The sequence below is a fragment of the Pygocentrus nattereri genome, chromosome 5, assembly GCF_015220715.1.
Source record: "Pygocentrus nattereri isolate fPygNat1 chromosome 5, fPygNat1.pri, whole genome shotgun sequence".
Lineage (NCBI taxonomy): Eukaryota > Metazoa > Chordata > Actinopteri > Characiformes > Serrasalmidae > Pygocentrus > Pygocentrus nattereri.
In genome coordinates, this window is record NC_051215.1 from 19,819,284 (window position 1) to 19,836,769 (window position 17,486).

The window sequence follows — 17,486 nt, forward strand, 5'->3', positions numbered from 1 at the left end:
CACCTGTATGTTTCCTTTTTCTACAGCAAACAGACGCTGACATTACTGATACTGAGTGCTGATTGGTTGGCGAGCGGAGCAGCTCATTGGCTGTTCATGCTCACAAATGTCATTAACGTCTTGCCGTCATTTTAAACTCCTATAAATGGATATATAATGTATAATAATGATAAAATGTTTTGTGCTGCTCTTTGTTCAGGTAATGATTGTCAAACACAAACACGAATGGGAACTCAGTATTCTCAGTATTTGTTCATATTAAAAATGTTTAAGTATTTATAAACTATGATTTTACTTAAATGTTCCTTATTAACCCATTATTTTTGGACTCACTTAGGAGAACTCAGAAGACATAACATCATGGCTCTCTACAAGTTCTCTCCTGTTGTCTTCTCTAAGCCGTCCATGTTGTTATTGTCCCAATTACGTGATCAGCGACCAGTCATCATCGCTGAGCAGTATGGTTGACTGTCTGTGGAACCCCTAGTCAGCTCTGTTTCAGGTACAGAGGACTGTATGTTCTACCACATTGGCCACAATGGATTATGTCATGTACCGTGAACTGGTTTTCAGGTTAATCAATAACACTGACAAAAAAACTCTGTGAGCTGACACTACCGACTCAGTCAGTCACAGTTTGTACCCTTGACTCTATAAAAACTCCAGCCTAAGCTGCCGTCTTGCTCCCTCACCTGGAGTGTGAGGAGATCTCGCTCAGATCTCCGACGCTGCTGTCAGCTGCCGCATGTCCGACCACCAGCGCCGCAGCGTAGCTCTGGGGCAGGTACAGCTTGGCATGCTCCTCGTCCGCTCCTCCATCCTCTGGATGCTCCGGTGTCCAGGAGTGTCCCTGCTCCACTGCCCCCCGACCCTGCAGCACCATGCGGGCCATGCTGGCGGAGGCCACGCCAGGAGGCGGAGGAGGGGCACAGCACGGCGCAGTGTCTATTCCACTGTCTGTGGAGGCTCCTTTGATGTAGGTGAGGCCGAGCATCTCCGGGTCCATCAGGTCACCAGATCCAAAGTGCTTCTCATCGCTGTTACTGCTGGAGGCACTGCTGGACAGAGTGTTGCTGCTGGAGTGGCTGGAGTTCTTATCTCCACCCTGATGGACACACATACAAACATCCAGGTTAAAGGAAAATTCTGGCTGAAATGTATCCATGGTTATATTTTACATCAGTAAACACATCTACTGTCCTCCTACAATGCTGCAATAGTGTCGAGAGTAAGAGTTTACGAGTTAAAGTCTAGAAAAACACCTCCAAGGTGGGAGGAAACATTGAAGAGCTTCAGCTGGTTTGGGGCTGGACTAAGGCAGACAAATTGCTCACAGTGAGAGCAGCCAGGCTAAAGTACAGCCTCCACATTGGGGGTTTAGTTTAACAAACCGATATAGCTAAGACCCCCAAAGTATCTCCATATACAATCTCTACTGTTCAGGATTTTATTTACAGATTTATCAAAAAACTTACTATGTTCTTCTACTTAGAACAAATTAACAATATCTTTTTATGAAGTATTATGTTAAATATATTTTTAGATTTAGTTGTGCTGCCTGTGTCCATTCCCTAGGCATTGAATATGACCGCGAGAGTTGGCAGGAAGGCGGGGCCCCAAGGAAGGATGACGCCACAGAGGATGGTGGGTAGAGGAGATGCGCGAGTTTGTTGAGGAAAGCCTGCGAGTGTTGAGCCCTGCCTCCTGGGCGCCACCAATCCTGCAGCATAGCCACTTTACTCTGCCTCACATTCGATTCTGGTGGAAGCGGAAAGCGGGGGCAGTGACAGAGGCGGAGTGTAGAGAAGATACAGAGAGAGGGAAGAGCAGCAGCGACAGAGCTGGAAAACTCAAGTGAAAAAAGGAACGAAAAGTCCAGTTAAGCCAATGAAGAGTGGTCAGCTTAGCTTTGGTTTGTGTTTGTTTGGAACCTGAACCCTGCGTCCAGCATTTAACACTGCAGTAAATTAACTGTGCTTTGTGCCCGTCACCATTTTAGTTATGGTCACAACTGGCCCCTCAGTCTGTACGTTAGCCTCACCTGTGGGGGAAGTTGTAATGTGACTTCACCCTTCAGCTGAAGGGTGGGAGCTGGACTTTGCTTTCATACAACAGATGTGTGGGTTGCTTGTACAACCCCAATTCCGCTGAAGTTGGGACGTTGTGTTAAACATAAATAAAAACAGAATACAATGATTTGCAAATCCGTTTCAACCTATATTCAACTGAATACACTACAAAGACAAGATATTTAATGTTCAAACGAATAAACTTTATTTGATACACATTGATTGACACATTCCAAAGAAGTCGGGACAGGGGCAGCAAAAGACTGCGAAAGTTGAGGAATGCCCAGAAAACACCTGTTTGGAACATTCCACAGGTGAACAGGTTATTTGGAAATAGGTGAGTGTCATGATTGGGTATAAAGGGAGGATCCCTGAAAGGCTCAGTCATTCACAAGCAAGGACGGGGCGAGGTTCACCACTTTGTGTACAACTGCGTGAGTAAATAGTCCAACAGTTTAAGAACAACGTTTCTCAACGTGCAATTGCATGGAATTTAGGGATTTCATCATCTACAGTCCATAATATGATCAAAAGATTCAGAGAATCTGGAGAAATCTCTGCAAGCAAGCGGCAAGGCAGAAAACCAAGATTGAATGCCTGTGGCCTTCGATTCCTCAGGCGGCACTGCATTAAAAACCGACATCATCCTGTAACGGATATTAGCAGATAGGCTCAGGAACACTTCAAAAAACCACTGTCAGTGAACACAGTTCGTCGCTACATCTACAAGTGGAAGTTAAAACTCTGCCATGCAAAGCGAAAGCCATATATCAATAACACCCAAAAACACAGCCGGCTTCTCTGGGCCCGAGCTCACCTGAGATGGACTGACGCAAAGTGGAAAAGTGTCCACATTTCAAATTGTTTTTGGAAATCATGGACGTCGTGTCCTCTGGGCCAAAAAGGAAAAGGACTGTCCGGATTGTTATCAGTGCAAAGTTCAAAAGCCAGCATCTCTGATGGTATGGGGTGTGTTAGTGCCCATGACATGGGTAACTTGCACATCTGTGAAGGCACCATTAATGCTGAAAGGTACATACAGGTTTTGTAGCAACATATGCTGCCATCCAAGCAACGCCTTTTTCAGGGACATCCTGCTTATTTCAGCAAGACAGTGCCAAGCCATACACTGCACGTGTTCCAACACGTTCCAACACAGTGTGTTCCACACTGGCTTCGTAGTAAAAGAGTGCAGCTACTAGACTGGCCTGCCTGCAGTCCAGACCTGTCTCCCATTGAAAATGTGTGGCGCATTATTAAGCGCAAAATATGACAACGGAGACCCCAGACTGTTGAGCAACTGAAGTTGTACATCAAGCAAGAATGGCAAAGAATTCCACCTACAAAGCTTCAGCAATGTGTCCTCAGTTCCCAAACTTATTGAGTGTTGTTAAAAGGAAAGGTGATGTAACACAGTGGTAAACATGCCCCTGTCCCAACTTCTTTGGAACATGTTGCAGGCATCAAATTCAAAATGAGTGAATATTTGCAAAAGACAATAAAGTTTATCCATTTGAACATTAAATATCTTGTCTTTGTAGTGTATTCACTTGAATATAGGTTGAAAAAGATTTACAAATCATCGTATTGTTTTTATTTATGTTTTACACAACATCCCAACTTCATTGGAATTGCGGTTGTATTTGTGATTTTTCTTGCAGATTTTAATTGTGATTACATAGAAATTGAGGCTCAGGCCTTAAACAGCATATCTTTTTCTGGTTTGAGGATTGAACACAGAACGTAGTGAGGCAGCCTGCCAGTTAGTTGTGTTTGTGATGTCACACCAGATAGGCATTTCATTTGATTTGACTGGACTCATCTACAGGCAGCTTACAAGCTCTGTTATCAGGTTATCAATGTCTTAATAAATTGTATAAGCTACCATTGTCTGTTTTTACAGCTGTAAAAAGAACAAAATGCTTGCTTCTGTTGCCATGGTTATGAAATTTACTCACTGCTTTATGTTGACACCATAACTAATTATAATATTGGGGCCTACCTGTGAAATAGTGCTTGGACCCCGTGGATTGCCGCTCATGACTACGTTTTCCATGTTGCTTTTAAATGAAATGCCCTAGGTTACTCTTATATGTATTGCACATGAAACATGCAGATTCATGTAAGTGTGACCTGCTAATACTAAAGCAAGCTCATGAAGCATTGGTTGCCTTCCAGGAAGAAAATCCACCCAATTAATTGGAATTGGGGTTGTATAAAGAAACATTCTTCCAACAGTTTTCAAAACATGAAACAGAAATAAAAGATGTTAGGAGGAGCTTGTTTCTGTGGCTAAAGGGGTAGAAACTCACTCGTTTGTTTTAGATACAAAACTAGTCTTTTAAACGGCTGAGGTAGGAATTGGACTCAGTGGCTAGGCTGGCAGTCAGGACTGGGTGACATCACAGGGGTTTCCAGTGGTGTGACGAGTTTGCATAATGCATGTTGGGAACTGTAGTAGCAGAACACTGATGAATAAAAATGCTGAAACATTCTAAAGTTTTTGGGGAAACGCAAATATAAGATATTATCTAGACCACATTTACCAGCACCAACACTGACAAACTGACTGAAATACTTCACCTCGTCATACAAGCTTGGGAACGTACATTATTAGATTTTGGAACCGTTTAGCTCAGGATATTAGTAGAACTCTGACTCCTACACTCTTAAAAGAGATGGTTCTTTAAAGGTTCTTTAGTAAATAAAATAGTTCTATATATATTCAGACTGCTATAGATGGATCTACATAGTACCGAAAAGGGTACTGCAACTGTTATGATTTCAAGCTTGCAACAACAGATTTGGTTTTATATAGAACCTTTTCGAAAACGGTTCTGTAAAGAACCATCTAAAGCACATTCACCATCAATCTGAAGAACCATTTTACCATATAAAGAGCCTTTTAATCATGCAGGGTTCTTTGAGTGCTCATGATTCTATATAGATATCATATATATTTGATTATACTGCTGGATGTCCAACTGGTGTTCTGAAAATCAAGTGGGCTTTATAGATAATTTGTTGCATTTTGATGGCAAGCCTGGTCTCATAGGTAGGGATGGTGTCCACCCCAACGAGGGAGGGTGCTGCCTTACTTTCTTGCAGCATAGCTCATAGTCTTTTATTTAGTTGGCAGAGTAGTGTAAACAGTTGCTGATGAACCAGAGCCGGGACAAGGCCACAGACAGACAGGCTAAACCGACCATCTGCAAACCGCCTTGACCCAGGTTCAACTTTATTGAGGCTGTGTCTCTGCCCCAATTTAAAACTAAATTTAATCATAGAAAAACTCAATCAGCCCGTTTAAACAACCTAATCAACATATATCCATATTCATATGATAGCACTATGATAGAAGTTTGGACTACTCGATATAAGATCACTAAACTCAAAAGCAGTCAACGTAAATGAAATTATAAGTCACCATAAATTTGACGTTTTCTGTCTCACTGAAACATGGGTCAGACCAGATGAATATTCAGCTTTAAATGAAGCCACCCCTGTAGGCCATAATTATTTACATTATTTAATATTTACATTACATATTTACATACATTATCAGGCAAGGCAGGTGGAGTATGTGTAATCTACGAAAATACCCTAGATATTAGTCAGAAACAATGTGACACCTTCACTTCCTTTGAGGTCCTTTCCATTCACATTACAAATCTGGTCACAAAAAGAACACATTTTCTTTATTTACCATTTAGGAGACCACCAGGGCCCTACTCTGAATTTTTAAAAGAATTTAGTGATTACGCTGCAAACCTAGCTGTGTGCAATGATAAAGTAATAATTGTAGGAGATTTTAATATTCACTTTGAGAAGGTAGATGACCCACTAAAAAAGACATTTACTTCAATTCTATACGCCAAATGTAACAGGGCCTACACACTACTGTAGTCACATGTTAGATTTAGTTTTGACACTAGGTCTCAACATAGACAAGCTTAACATCTTACCACAAACCTGATGAATCTCCGGTCATTACCTAACTTCGTATGAGCTATGTCTTAGCCATAATATATGTACGTCTCCTCACTATTCTACAAAGCGCTCAATAAAACCTTTTACCACCGTACAATTCATAGAAAACCTTCCAGAACTATCAACCCCAGTCTCCACTCCATCGGACCCAATGGAGCTAGATTTACTAAATGATTATTTAGAAAATGTGGCGCCACTTAAAATAAAAAGGATAAGCCAGAAAAAGCTCGCCCCATGGTACAACAATAAAACCTGTGCCTTAAAACAAAAAGTTTGGAAACTAGAGTGGAAACGGCGATAGACCAAGCTGGAAGTGTTCCGCTCTGCCTGGAAGGACAGCCTTATAGAGTATAGAAGTGCTCTCACTAAAGCTTGCTCAGCATATCTGGCCTTGCTGATCAAGAATATTAAATATAATCCTAGAGTTCTGTTTAGTGTGATTTCCTGAATCACAAAAAATCAGGCAGGTACTGAACCACAAATTCCAACAACTCTCACCAGTGAATTTTTTTATTGACTTCTTTAATAATAAAATTGAAAATATTAGACAACAAATTCAACCCACAATAATAAATCCAACTTGGCTGTCATCTGACATGGCTGATATAAAACAAAACACAGTTGTAGAAGAAAGGCTGGAAACTTTTTACCCACTCCCACAACTAGAGCTAGAGATCATCTCCTCTGCAAATTGCACAACCTGCACACTCAATGCAATTCCCTCAAAATTACTCAAAGAAGTATTACCAGTTATTATAAACCCTCTTTTAACTATAGTAAACACGTCCCTTAGCCTGTACCCAAATGTACCCAAAGCTTTTAAACTAGCAGTTATCAAACCTCTGATGAAGAAACCAAATCTTGATGGTAGCATTTTGTCTAATTACAGGCCTATTTCTAACTTACCATTTATATTGAAGATCTTAGAAAAAGCTGTGGCCCAACAACTTGGTTCACATCTGCATAAGAACCATATATATGAAAAATTCCAATCTGGATTCAGGCCAAATCACAGCACTGAGACAGCTCTAGTTAAGATAACTAATGATCTTCTTCTTGCCTCTGATCAAGGCTACGCATCCCTGCTACTTGACCTCAGCACAGCTTTTGATATAACAGACCACAATATTCTCCTAGAAAGGTTAGAAAACATGGTTGGAATCATAGGGACAGCCCTATCATTGTTCAAATCTTACTTAACAGAGTGTTATCAGTTCATCAGTGTAAACAATTTATCTTCCAATTATTCAAAAGATTTGGAATTCCGCAAGGCTCTATTTTAGGACCATCATTATTTACACTATACGCGTTACCGTTAGGCACAGTTATAAGTAACCATGGCATTAACTTTCATTGTTACGTAGACGATACGCAACTGTACATATCAGCCAAGCCTGATGGTCAGGGGCGGGAGGTGTTGGGGGTCAGGGTCGGGAGGTGGTGGAGTGTATATATTTATCTATTTTCATAGTAACATACTCACTGTTCATATATACAAATATAGCTTCTAAAAACCATCAAAAGGTTTGTTTAAAAACATAGCTATGTATTAATCAGTAGTCATCAGCTTCAAGATTCCATGCGGTAGCATTTTAACACATTACACAACTCATAACTCATGCTGAAATATATTGCTAACATCCGGTGATGATTGAGGGCTCGTTTACTGCAAAACATTCTTTTTGACAGTTTATAGCAACTTGATTAGCCCAACTCACCAGCACGTCTATCTGTATTTACACCACACGCCGCCGCCCTGGAGTCCAGCGCCACTAATTACTGCCAGATAATAAGCAAATCTGCGATTGGTAATGTATGCAAATTTCCAGTGCCTTTAGTAATTACAGTGCAGACAAAAGACAGCAGATCCTCAGAGATCTGGCAGAGCGCCGCCTGCAGCATATCCGAGCGTTGGAGAGACGAGGAGGACAGCATTTCGGAGAGGAGGGTAAAAGCGGGTTGATGGCTGAAACTGGTCATTTAGCGAGCACCGCGTGCGGCGTATCCTCAATCTTCTACAGAGGAGGAGCTTTTTATTATTCATGGAGTTCAAAAGCACGTTCTACAATGAATAATGAGCCGACTGTGCAGGAAGTCAGACACGCCTTGATACTTCACTCACTGCATTCACTACAGCGACTCCCTGAGAGACACTCCTGCTGCTATCCGTCCCTCATTCGTCATGTGATGGGCTGTAATACCACATGGGCGGATCCAGGGATGGGGCTACAGGGGTACAGCTGCAGGGGTGTGGCTACAGGGCTGAGGCTGCCTGGGCTGGGGGTGCAGGGCTGCAGAGCTGGGCCTGCAGGGCTGGGACTGCAGGATTTTGGCTAAAAGGTTAGGTCTACAGGAGTTTGGCTACAGGGGTGTGGCTACAGGAGTTTTGCTGCAGGGGTGGGGCTACAGGGGTGCAGCTGCAGAGGTGGGGCAACAGGGGTGCGGCTGCAGGGGTACAGCTTCAGGGGTATGGGCCCTGGTAAAAATCTGACTGGCTGCTTAAGTCTAAAAATAACAATTAATATTATAATAATCTTACAATATTCTTATAACAGCCTTATAATGAGAAATATTAGATATATTGACTACATTTAAGATAATTTCACTTATCATTTCAGTAACCTTTCTCATGCTGAGATTATTTTAAGCTCATTATACCATTTTCTCTTATTCTTTTCTTATTTTATCAAGTAAAATGAATTTCGCTTATTTTGAGAAATATGCCAGAAACTGATAAACTTATCTACTGATATAATGAGATCATTACATGTAATAAAATTACTTTAAACAAGTTGAAGGGTTCCAAAATAAGGGAAAAAGCTTATAATAAACTTACAGCAGACAAATGAGACATATTAGAAATACTGACTAGATAAAAGATTTTACTTGAGACATTTTTGCAGCGTACAAACATGTTATCGCCTGACTGAATATGCACTCATATGAATTGAGTAGCCTGAAGGAATTTTTCATTTTGAGGCCTCCAGTCAACAAGGAGAATTCTGAGGAAGAATTACCTCCCAAGCAGCAGATTCACATGAAAAAGCCTTCAGATCAGTTTTGTTTTCTTTTTTTAAAAGCTTTTAAATGGTGATTACAAAAATGTAAATAAGTGCACTGCAAAAATAGCATCTTCTAATCTAATCAATATATCTAACATTTATTAGGTTGAGATTGTTATAAGCTTATTATGAGATTAAGTCATTTACTTGTTTGAGCAGGTAAATCACCAAATTGTGCTGAAATCCAAGACCAGAGTCATGTAACCCAAGGCTACACATTGCATTGCAAGTGGCAATCATTGGGGTCCAAGCACCACATGCTTATGCAGTCAGTATAGGCCTTTCAGCAGACCGGTGGGGTTATTTAAGAATAGCCTCTATTTACGATAACTGATTAAAAATCCAAAAATCAGATTTAACACTTATTTCACAGAGTCAAAGTTTGTACACACTAACGTTTGACCTTGCTATGGTAAGCAATAGGTTTTCACACTCTGGAAAGCAGTCATTTTTTAAAAGCTTTATATTGGAATTTCAATGACCTCAGTCATTCTATAGCAATTATTTCTTTCCCTGTGTTTTATTATCAGAGTGCACCATGGTAACTTTCTCCCATTGGTCCAAGCATCTGAGGCTCTCTACAGGGCATTGGATTCTGAACTTGTCACCTGCAGAAAGACAAAGAAAGTAACAGACAGGCTATATGTACACTAAGGCAAGCCAGTGACTGAAATACTGCCACCTCACACCGCGTAGATTGTAGTTTTCTCTGATAGCACAACTGAACAGCAGCACCAAGGGCAGGATGACCTTATCTCCATTCATTTATCACATTGAAGCTGATACACACTGACAGACAGAAGGGGGGGGGGTGTGCAGTGTTGGAGGTATGTGTATACACTTTGTGTTTATATATATAAAAAAAACTTAATTACATTAAGTCTGAGGAACTCAATTTTTAAGTAGACAGAACACGTGTGCAGTCACAGACCACCATTTAGCTGTTTAATTTCAAGTGAAACAGCCATTAAGTAAATGTCATCAATTTTTCAGGAGATATTTGTGAGATTAGATATAATTTTTACATAAATTTGAACATTTTCTTCTTTTTTTACACAGCTTATCAAAAAGAACAGAAACAGTAATAGAAAAAGCATAACAGTAACAAAACAAAATAAATAACAAAATAAAAGTATTAATAAAGTGTTCATAAGATTTCAGAATGTTAGTATGAGAAAGTCTGTTTTAATTCTTGAATTGAAAACATTCTTCTTCTTCTTTCGGCTGCTCCCTTTAGGGGTCGCCTCAGCAGATCATCTGCCTCCATCTTGCCCTATCCATTGCCTCCTCTACTTTCACACAAACCATCTCCATGTCCACCTTCACTACATCCATAAACTTTTTCTGAGGTCTACCTCTTGTCCTTCTACCCGGCAGCTCCATCTCCAACATTCTTTGCCCAATATATCCACTATTCCTCCTCAACACATGTCCAAACCATCTCAACATGGCCTCTCTGGCTTTATCTCCAAACTGCTCCACCTTCACTGTCCCTCTGATCTGCTCATTTCTAATCTACTTGTCACTCCCAAAGAAAACCTCAGCATCTTCATCTCCGGCACCTCCAGCTCAGCCTCCTGTCTTTTAGACAGAGTCTCCAAACCATACATCATAGCAGGACGCACTACTGTCTTGTAAACCTTCCCTTTCACTGTTGCTGCTATCCTTCTGTCACACATCAGCCCTGACATCCGTCTCCACCCACTTCATCCTGCCTGCACCCTCTTCCTCACCTCTTTTCTACACTGTCCATTGCTCTGGATGGTTGACCCAAGATATTTGAAATCATCCACCTTTATGACCTCTACTCCTTGCATCTTCACCTTTCCACCTGCCTCCCTCTCATTCACACACATGTATTCCGTCTTATCTCTACTGACCTTCATTCCTCTCCTCTCCAGTGCAAACCTCCACCTCTCCAGATTCTCTTTCATCTGCTCTCTACTCTCACCACAGATTACAATGTCATCTGCAAACATCATGGTCCATGGAGCCTCCTGCCTGACCTCATCTGTCAACCTGTCCCTCACCATTGCAAACAATGAAGGGCTCAAATCTGATCACTGATGTAACCCTACAGTCACCTTGAAACCATTTGTCACTCCAACTGCACATCTGACCACTGTCTCACTATCCTCATACATGTCCTGCACCACCCTAACATACTTTTCAGCTACACCTGACTTCCTCATACAGTACCACAGTTCCTGTCTTGGCACCCTATCATATGCCTTCTCTAGATCCACAAATACACAATGTAGCTCCTTCTGACCTTCTCTGTACTTCTCTACCAACACTCTCAACGCAAAAATTGCATCTGTGGTACTCTTTCTGGGCATGAAACCAAACCGCTGCTCACTGATCTGGACCTCTCGCCTTAGCCTTGCTTCAACAACTCTTTCCCATACCTTCATGGTGTGGCTCATCAACTTTATACCTCTGTAGTTACTGCAGCTCTGTACATCACCCTTGTTCTTAAAAATGGGGACCAATACACTGCTTCTCCACTCATCAGGCATCCTCTCACTCTCCAGGATTTTGTTAAACAACCTGGTTAAAAAGTCCACCCTCCTTCTCTCCTAAACATTTCCATACCTCCACAGGTATGTCATCTGGACCAACTGCCTTTCCATTCTTCATCCTTTTTAAAGGTGCCGTCACTTCCACCTTACTAATTCTCTGCACTTCCTGATCCACTATCTCTCCCCCCGTTGTCCTCCTCTCTCTTTCATTTTCCTCATTCATTAGTTCTTCAAATTACTCCTTCCATCTACTCAACACACTCTGTTCACTCACTAGTACATTTCCCTCTCTATCCTTTATCAGCCTAACCTGCTGTACATCATTTCCAGCTCTATCTCTCTGTTTAGCCAAACGATACAAGTCCTTTACTCCTTCTTCACTGTCCAGCCTCTCATAAAGCTCATCATAGGCCTGAGCCTTTGCCTTTGCCACCATTCTTTTCGCTATGCGACTAGCCTCACAGTACTCCTGCCTACTTCCTTCATCTCTCTGGCTATCCCACTTTTTCTTAGCTGCCTTCTTCTTCTGAATACTCTCCTGGACTTCCTCATCCCACCACCAACTTTCCTTGTCTTCTTTCCTCTGACCAGACGAAACACCCAACACATTCTCGCCAGTTTCTCTCACTGCTCCCAAGGGCCTGTTGCAATTTTTCCCTGAACTGCCTGCAACCATCCTCCTCCTTCCACCATCTAATCTTTGGCTCTGTCTTCACTCTCTTCCTCTTCTTTGTTTCTAATCTCATTCTACAGACAACCACCCTATGCTGCCTTGCTACAATTTCCCCTGGTACCACTTTACAATCTCCAATCTCCTTTAGGTGGCATCTCCTGCTAAGGATATAATCCACCTGTGTGCACCTCCCTCCACTCTTGTATGTCACCCTGTGTTCTTCCCTCTTCTGAAAATACGTGTTCACCACAGCCATTTCCATTCTCTTTGCAAAATCTACAACCATCTGACCTTCCGCATTTCTGTCTTTCACACCATACATACCCAGCACCTCTTCATCCCCTCTGTTTCCTTCACCAACATGTCCATTGAAGTCTGCACCAATCACTAATCTCTCCTCTCTAGGGACACCATCTACCACTTCATCCATCTTACTCCAAAATTCCTCTTTCTCCTCTGACAACCAACTTGTGGTGCATATGAACTGACCACATTCAAAATTACACTAACAACCTCCAACTATAGGCTCATGATCCTGTCTGGCACTCTTTACATCCAGAACACTTTTCCCAAGCTGTTCCGGATTATCCCTACTCCATTTCTCTTCCTCTCTACACCATGATAGAACAGTTTGAATCCACCTCCAATGTTCCTAGCCTTGCTTCCTTTCCATCTGGTCTCCTGGACACACAGAATATCTACCTTCCTTCTCTCCATCATGTCTGCAAGCTCTCTGCCTTTACCAGTCATTGTCCCTATGTTCAGAGTCCCCACTCTAACCTCCACGCTCCTGCCTTTCCTTCTCTCTCGCTGCCTTCTAACCCGCCCACCTCCTCTCCTCTTTGATGGTCTTCGACCTACAGTAGTCCAATTTCCACCGGCACCCTGCTGGTCAACAGCACCGGAGGCGGTCGTTGATAACCCGGGCCTCGACCGATCCGGTATGGCAATCATATTCGTGATCTGCATGATAGTTCTGGCATAAATTTTACGCCGGATGCCCTTCCTGATGCAACCCTCACCATTTATCCAGGCTTGGGACCGGCACCAGAAGTACACAAAGTACACCCCTAATGGTTGGTTTCTTGAATTGAAAACATTAAGAGAGGCATTTCTAGTATTTAAAGTTAGGCTGTTCCACAGTGTCGAAGCACCAACTGCAAAACCACAGAACCAGAAGAAACTGATCCGAGCGCAGTATGAGAACCGCCAACGCAAATAAGACTCTTAGAACCGTCAGTAAAGCACCAGACAAGTTCTGTGTTATTGTTGTCTAAAGAAGTAATACATCCTATACAGAGACAGACTTAATACACACTGCTTATTCATTTTATTAAGGGAAATGATCTCACTGTACTGGCAGACAATTTTGTTTGTTTCTAGCATTTTTCTTAAAATAAATGAAATGATTTGAGAGATATATAGCGGCAATTTTATTAGATGAAGTTACTTAAAATTAGTAAAGCCCAGAAAGTGGTTTAACAGTCTTATCATAATCTTACAATAACCTTGCCAAGAGAAATATCAGTTTGCAAAAATGATATCTTAACAAGAGAAATCATTTCCAACGCAGTCTATATATCTAATATTTTCTATTCTTTATGAGGTTGTAAGAAAAAAACAAATTGTGGCGTGTACAAAAGTTTATTGAACATGTTTTTCACAATATGTTAAGCTCAGCAAATAAAAAAATGGTGCAGTGAAATTTACAGAAAATTGTCGTCTCCCAGTGCGTCTCTGTAGAGGATCTGTTTACTTGTCTACTCTCAAAGAAGCAATAAAATGTGTAATATCCTCAGGGGTGTTTAAACTTTTGAATACAGCTTCATCATTTTTAATAAATCTCTGGAAAATGCTCAGGCCAAATACTATTTTACAGCAAGATGACGAAATCAAGCAAAACGGCTAAGATCATTAACAAGTACTCAGATGGCGTGAAGCAGAAAATCATCAACCACCTTCTAAGACTGAACGTTGGAGGTGTGTCTGCAGATTCTTTTTAGGAGCTGATTTCAGATTTAGTTTGTGATTTTTTGTAAAACATGTTTTGGCTTTTTTTCTGATGATGAAAAATAAACTATGTTCTGAACCCCATGAACTCACCCTCATGCCAAATCCTCTGTCCGTGTATCTATGTGTCTCTTTGTGATGATCCAGCTCAGAAATCCAGTTCAAACCCTTCCTGAATCTGTAGAGCTGCCCTTTCCATTTCCATCTCATCACAAGATGCTACAAGACTCACATCCAAAGTTATGAGCCTATGAAGAGGGGCTGAGATACAATCATCTGCCTCTCACTGTGGAGCTGGTGGATTTGTGTGTCCATCTACGTTCTGTGTGAAACTGACTGACTGACAGTCAGAAAATCACTAAGGACTGACCGTCACACCAGAAACCCTACATTCTTCATTCAGTCCACATCAGAGACTTGTATGAAACGGCATCAAAGAGTTTACAGCTGCAGAGGGTTTGGAAAGTAGTGATGAAGATAACGGAGCGTTTAGATATGAAACATATGAGGATCGTGTCCCATGAAGAGAGTTTAGAGGAGAGTTTAAGAAGAGATGGACAGATCCAGAGAATCAACCCAGAGGGTTACTGTCTGTTTTGGCTGCAAATGAAACAACTTATCTGCATAGAACAGTATGTGTATCCATTCACACACAGAGACTGTAAGGGATGGAAGTGACTCTGAGACCACAGCAGAGTTTACAGCCAGAAGGACACTCACCCGGGTCAGCTTGTTGGGCGACTCCTTGCCTCTCTCTTTCAACGAGTTGAGGATCTTGGTGGAGGGCATGTGCCACTTGGCCTCTAAAGAGGGAAGAGCATGAAAGATGACAGTGAGCCTGAGAGCCCAAAGCAAGACTGCAGACATGTGATGTATTAATAGCAGTTGACCTTTAGCGCCAAGGCAAGGCGCGAGGACACAAGTGAAACATCAAGACACCTGAAGGCTTTTTCACAATACGCAGCGTTCATCACCACATTCAGCTTCACAGAGCTTAGAGAACAGATAAATACACCTGCAAAAGCTTTAACGAGGAACAAGAGCACCAAACAAGCCGTACGAAATAAACTAATAAACCAATACACTGCAAAAAATGGTATTTTGTCAGGTGGAATGATCTTAAATCTAGTCTACATGTAATATTTTTCTCATTTTGAAATGGTTGTGCACTTATTATAAGATGATCTATATCTGTTTGTAGACATTATTTACTAGGTTTAAGTAATTTTATTCATTATTTACTATAGTAGCAGATAAGTTTGCTGATTTTATACTCATTTCTTAAAATTAGCTAAATTATCTGCCAATTTAGTGAGATAATTTTACTTAAAATTACTTAAACGCAAATAAAAATGCCTAGAAATAAGGTAAATAATATTTAAGCTCACAACAACCTGCGCAGGAGAAATATTAGATTTATTGACTATATTTACTTTATATTCACTTTTAATTTTACTATTTTGTTTTGCAGTGTAGCTCAGTGAATGATCGTAAATCTAGCACATTTTTTTCTGAGACTTCTTTACGATCATTTAAGATTAACTTATTTCCAAGATGTTTTGACTTGTTTAAAGTGATTTTATTCAGCAAAATGATCTCAGTTAATGCTGCTGGTTTGTAATATATGTCTATATGTATATATTAGAGATCATTTCACTTACTAAAATCACTTAAAACAAGCAGGTTTAATACCAAGTTAAATAATCTTAAAATAAGTTTATTTCCATATCAGCATGAGAAATCTTAGTTATCTTGACTAGATTTAAGATCATCTCACTTCACAAGATACTGAGTCAGCTTCTTGTTACTATGCAGTTTAAGTCATTGTTTACCTGGTTGTTGTTGTTTACAGGCTTGCAGTAAGTGATCTTTTAATGATAGATGATGTTCAGTGTTGTAAAAAGTGCTTCCCATGACAATCACAAAAACATTCATAACAATAGGCTTGAAATATAATTTTGCCTGTCTCCAGTCAGAGCTCAGAACTCCTGAAACAGTGTGTTGAATCTTTAACACTCCTTCACCGCTTTAGCTGTGACAGAATCATGATGTAAAGAAGAACATCACAGTATATATGTTCATATGTGATTTAGTTCTGCAAACTTCACTGCACATGGTGTGAAGGTGCTGTAAATACGATTATAATAAAAAGAACAACACATTTTGGCGCTATAAGATCCTTTTTCAGGAAAGTTCCAGAATTTTGATGGTTGGGAAAATAACTTGAGTGTTTCGTTTCAAATGAGACCTGAATCAGGGCTCACTGTAGCCCAGTGTATGTGTGACTGTGTCTCACCTGCAGAGCGCGCTCTCTCCAGTGTGGGCTCCCTCTCTCTCAGCTCGTCACCGTCTCCTAGCATGCCCTGCATCTCAGAGGAGCGCTCGTGCAGTACAGGAGACTGGCAACTGCAGGACAGACCGATTTGGTTAGATTTATACACCAACAGCTTTCCTGTTGTGTTAATATGAGCAGGAACACGGGGGGGGGGCGTTTACAATGGGGTGATGAAATTTTAAGCACTGGAACTGAGAGCCCAAACCATGAAAAACAGACCAGCCCAACATCTCTCCTCCACGAAACTCTATCGCTGGCTCTGCATTCCAGTAGGCAACACCAAACCCAGATTCATCATCAGATGAAGATAGACAGAAAGAGAAGATTTATCACTCCAGAGAACACGGTTCCACTGCTCCAGAGTCCAGTGGTGGCGCTTTACACCCCTCCAGCTGACGCTTGGCATTGTGCATAGTGATCTTAGGCTTGTATACAGCTGCTCAGCCATGGAGACCCATTTCACGAAGGTTCTGATGTGCAGTTCTTGTGTTGATGTTGCTTCCAGAGGCAGTTTGGTATTCTGGAGCAAGTGAGGTAACAAATAGATGGTCTACCGCTTCATAGATGAGCTGTTGTTGCTCCATTTCATAATGATGGATAGATGGATAGATAGATTGATGGATGGATGGATGGATACTTTATTGGTCCCGAAGCAATTTTAACGCTTACATAGCACTTGCAGTTGGCTGGAGCAGGTCTAGCAGGACAGAAATCCCATAAACTAACTTGTGATAGAGGTGTCATGCTATGAGAAGTGCCACATTTAAAATTATACTTTTCAGTATGGATCCAGTGTTTGTCTATGGAGATTTCGTGGCTCTGTGC

At 41.3% G+C, this 17,486-nt stretch overlaps 1 protein-coding gene across 2 annotated transcripts in view; it reads right to left on the reverse strand.

Moving 5' to 3' along the window:
* The window catches only part of LOC108441704 (signal-induced proliferation-associated 1-like protein 2), a 213,688-nt gene that overhangs the window by 46,168 nt on the left and 150,034 nt on the right, over positions 1–17,486 (reverse strand). For both annotated transcript variants that reach the window (XM_017721372.2, XM_017721373.2), the window contains exons 12-14: positions 16,623–16,732; positions 15,047–15,129; positions 693–1,105 (exon numbers count right to left, since the gene is read on the reverse strand). In XM_017721372.2, coding sequence (XP_017576861.1) covers positions 693–1,105; positions 15,047–15,129; positions 16,623–16,732 — 606 coding nt within the window. The remainder of the gene's footprint in view (positions 1–692; positions 1,106–15,046; positions 15,130–16,622; positions 16,733–17,486) is intronic.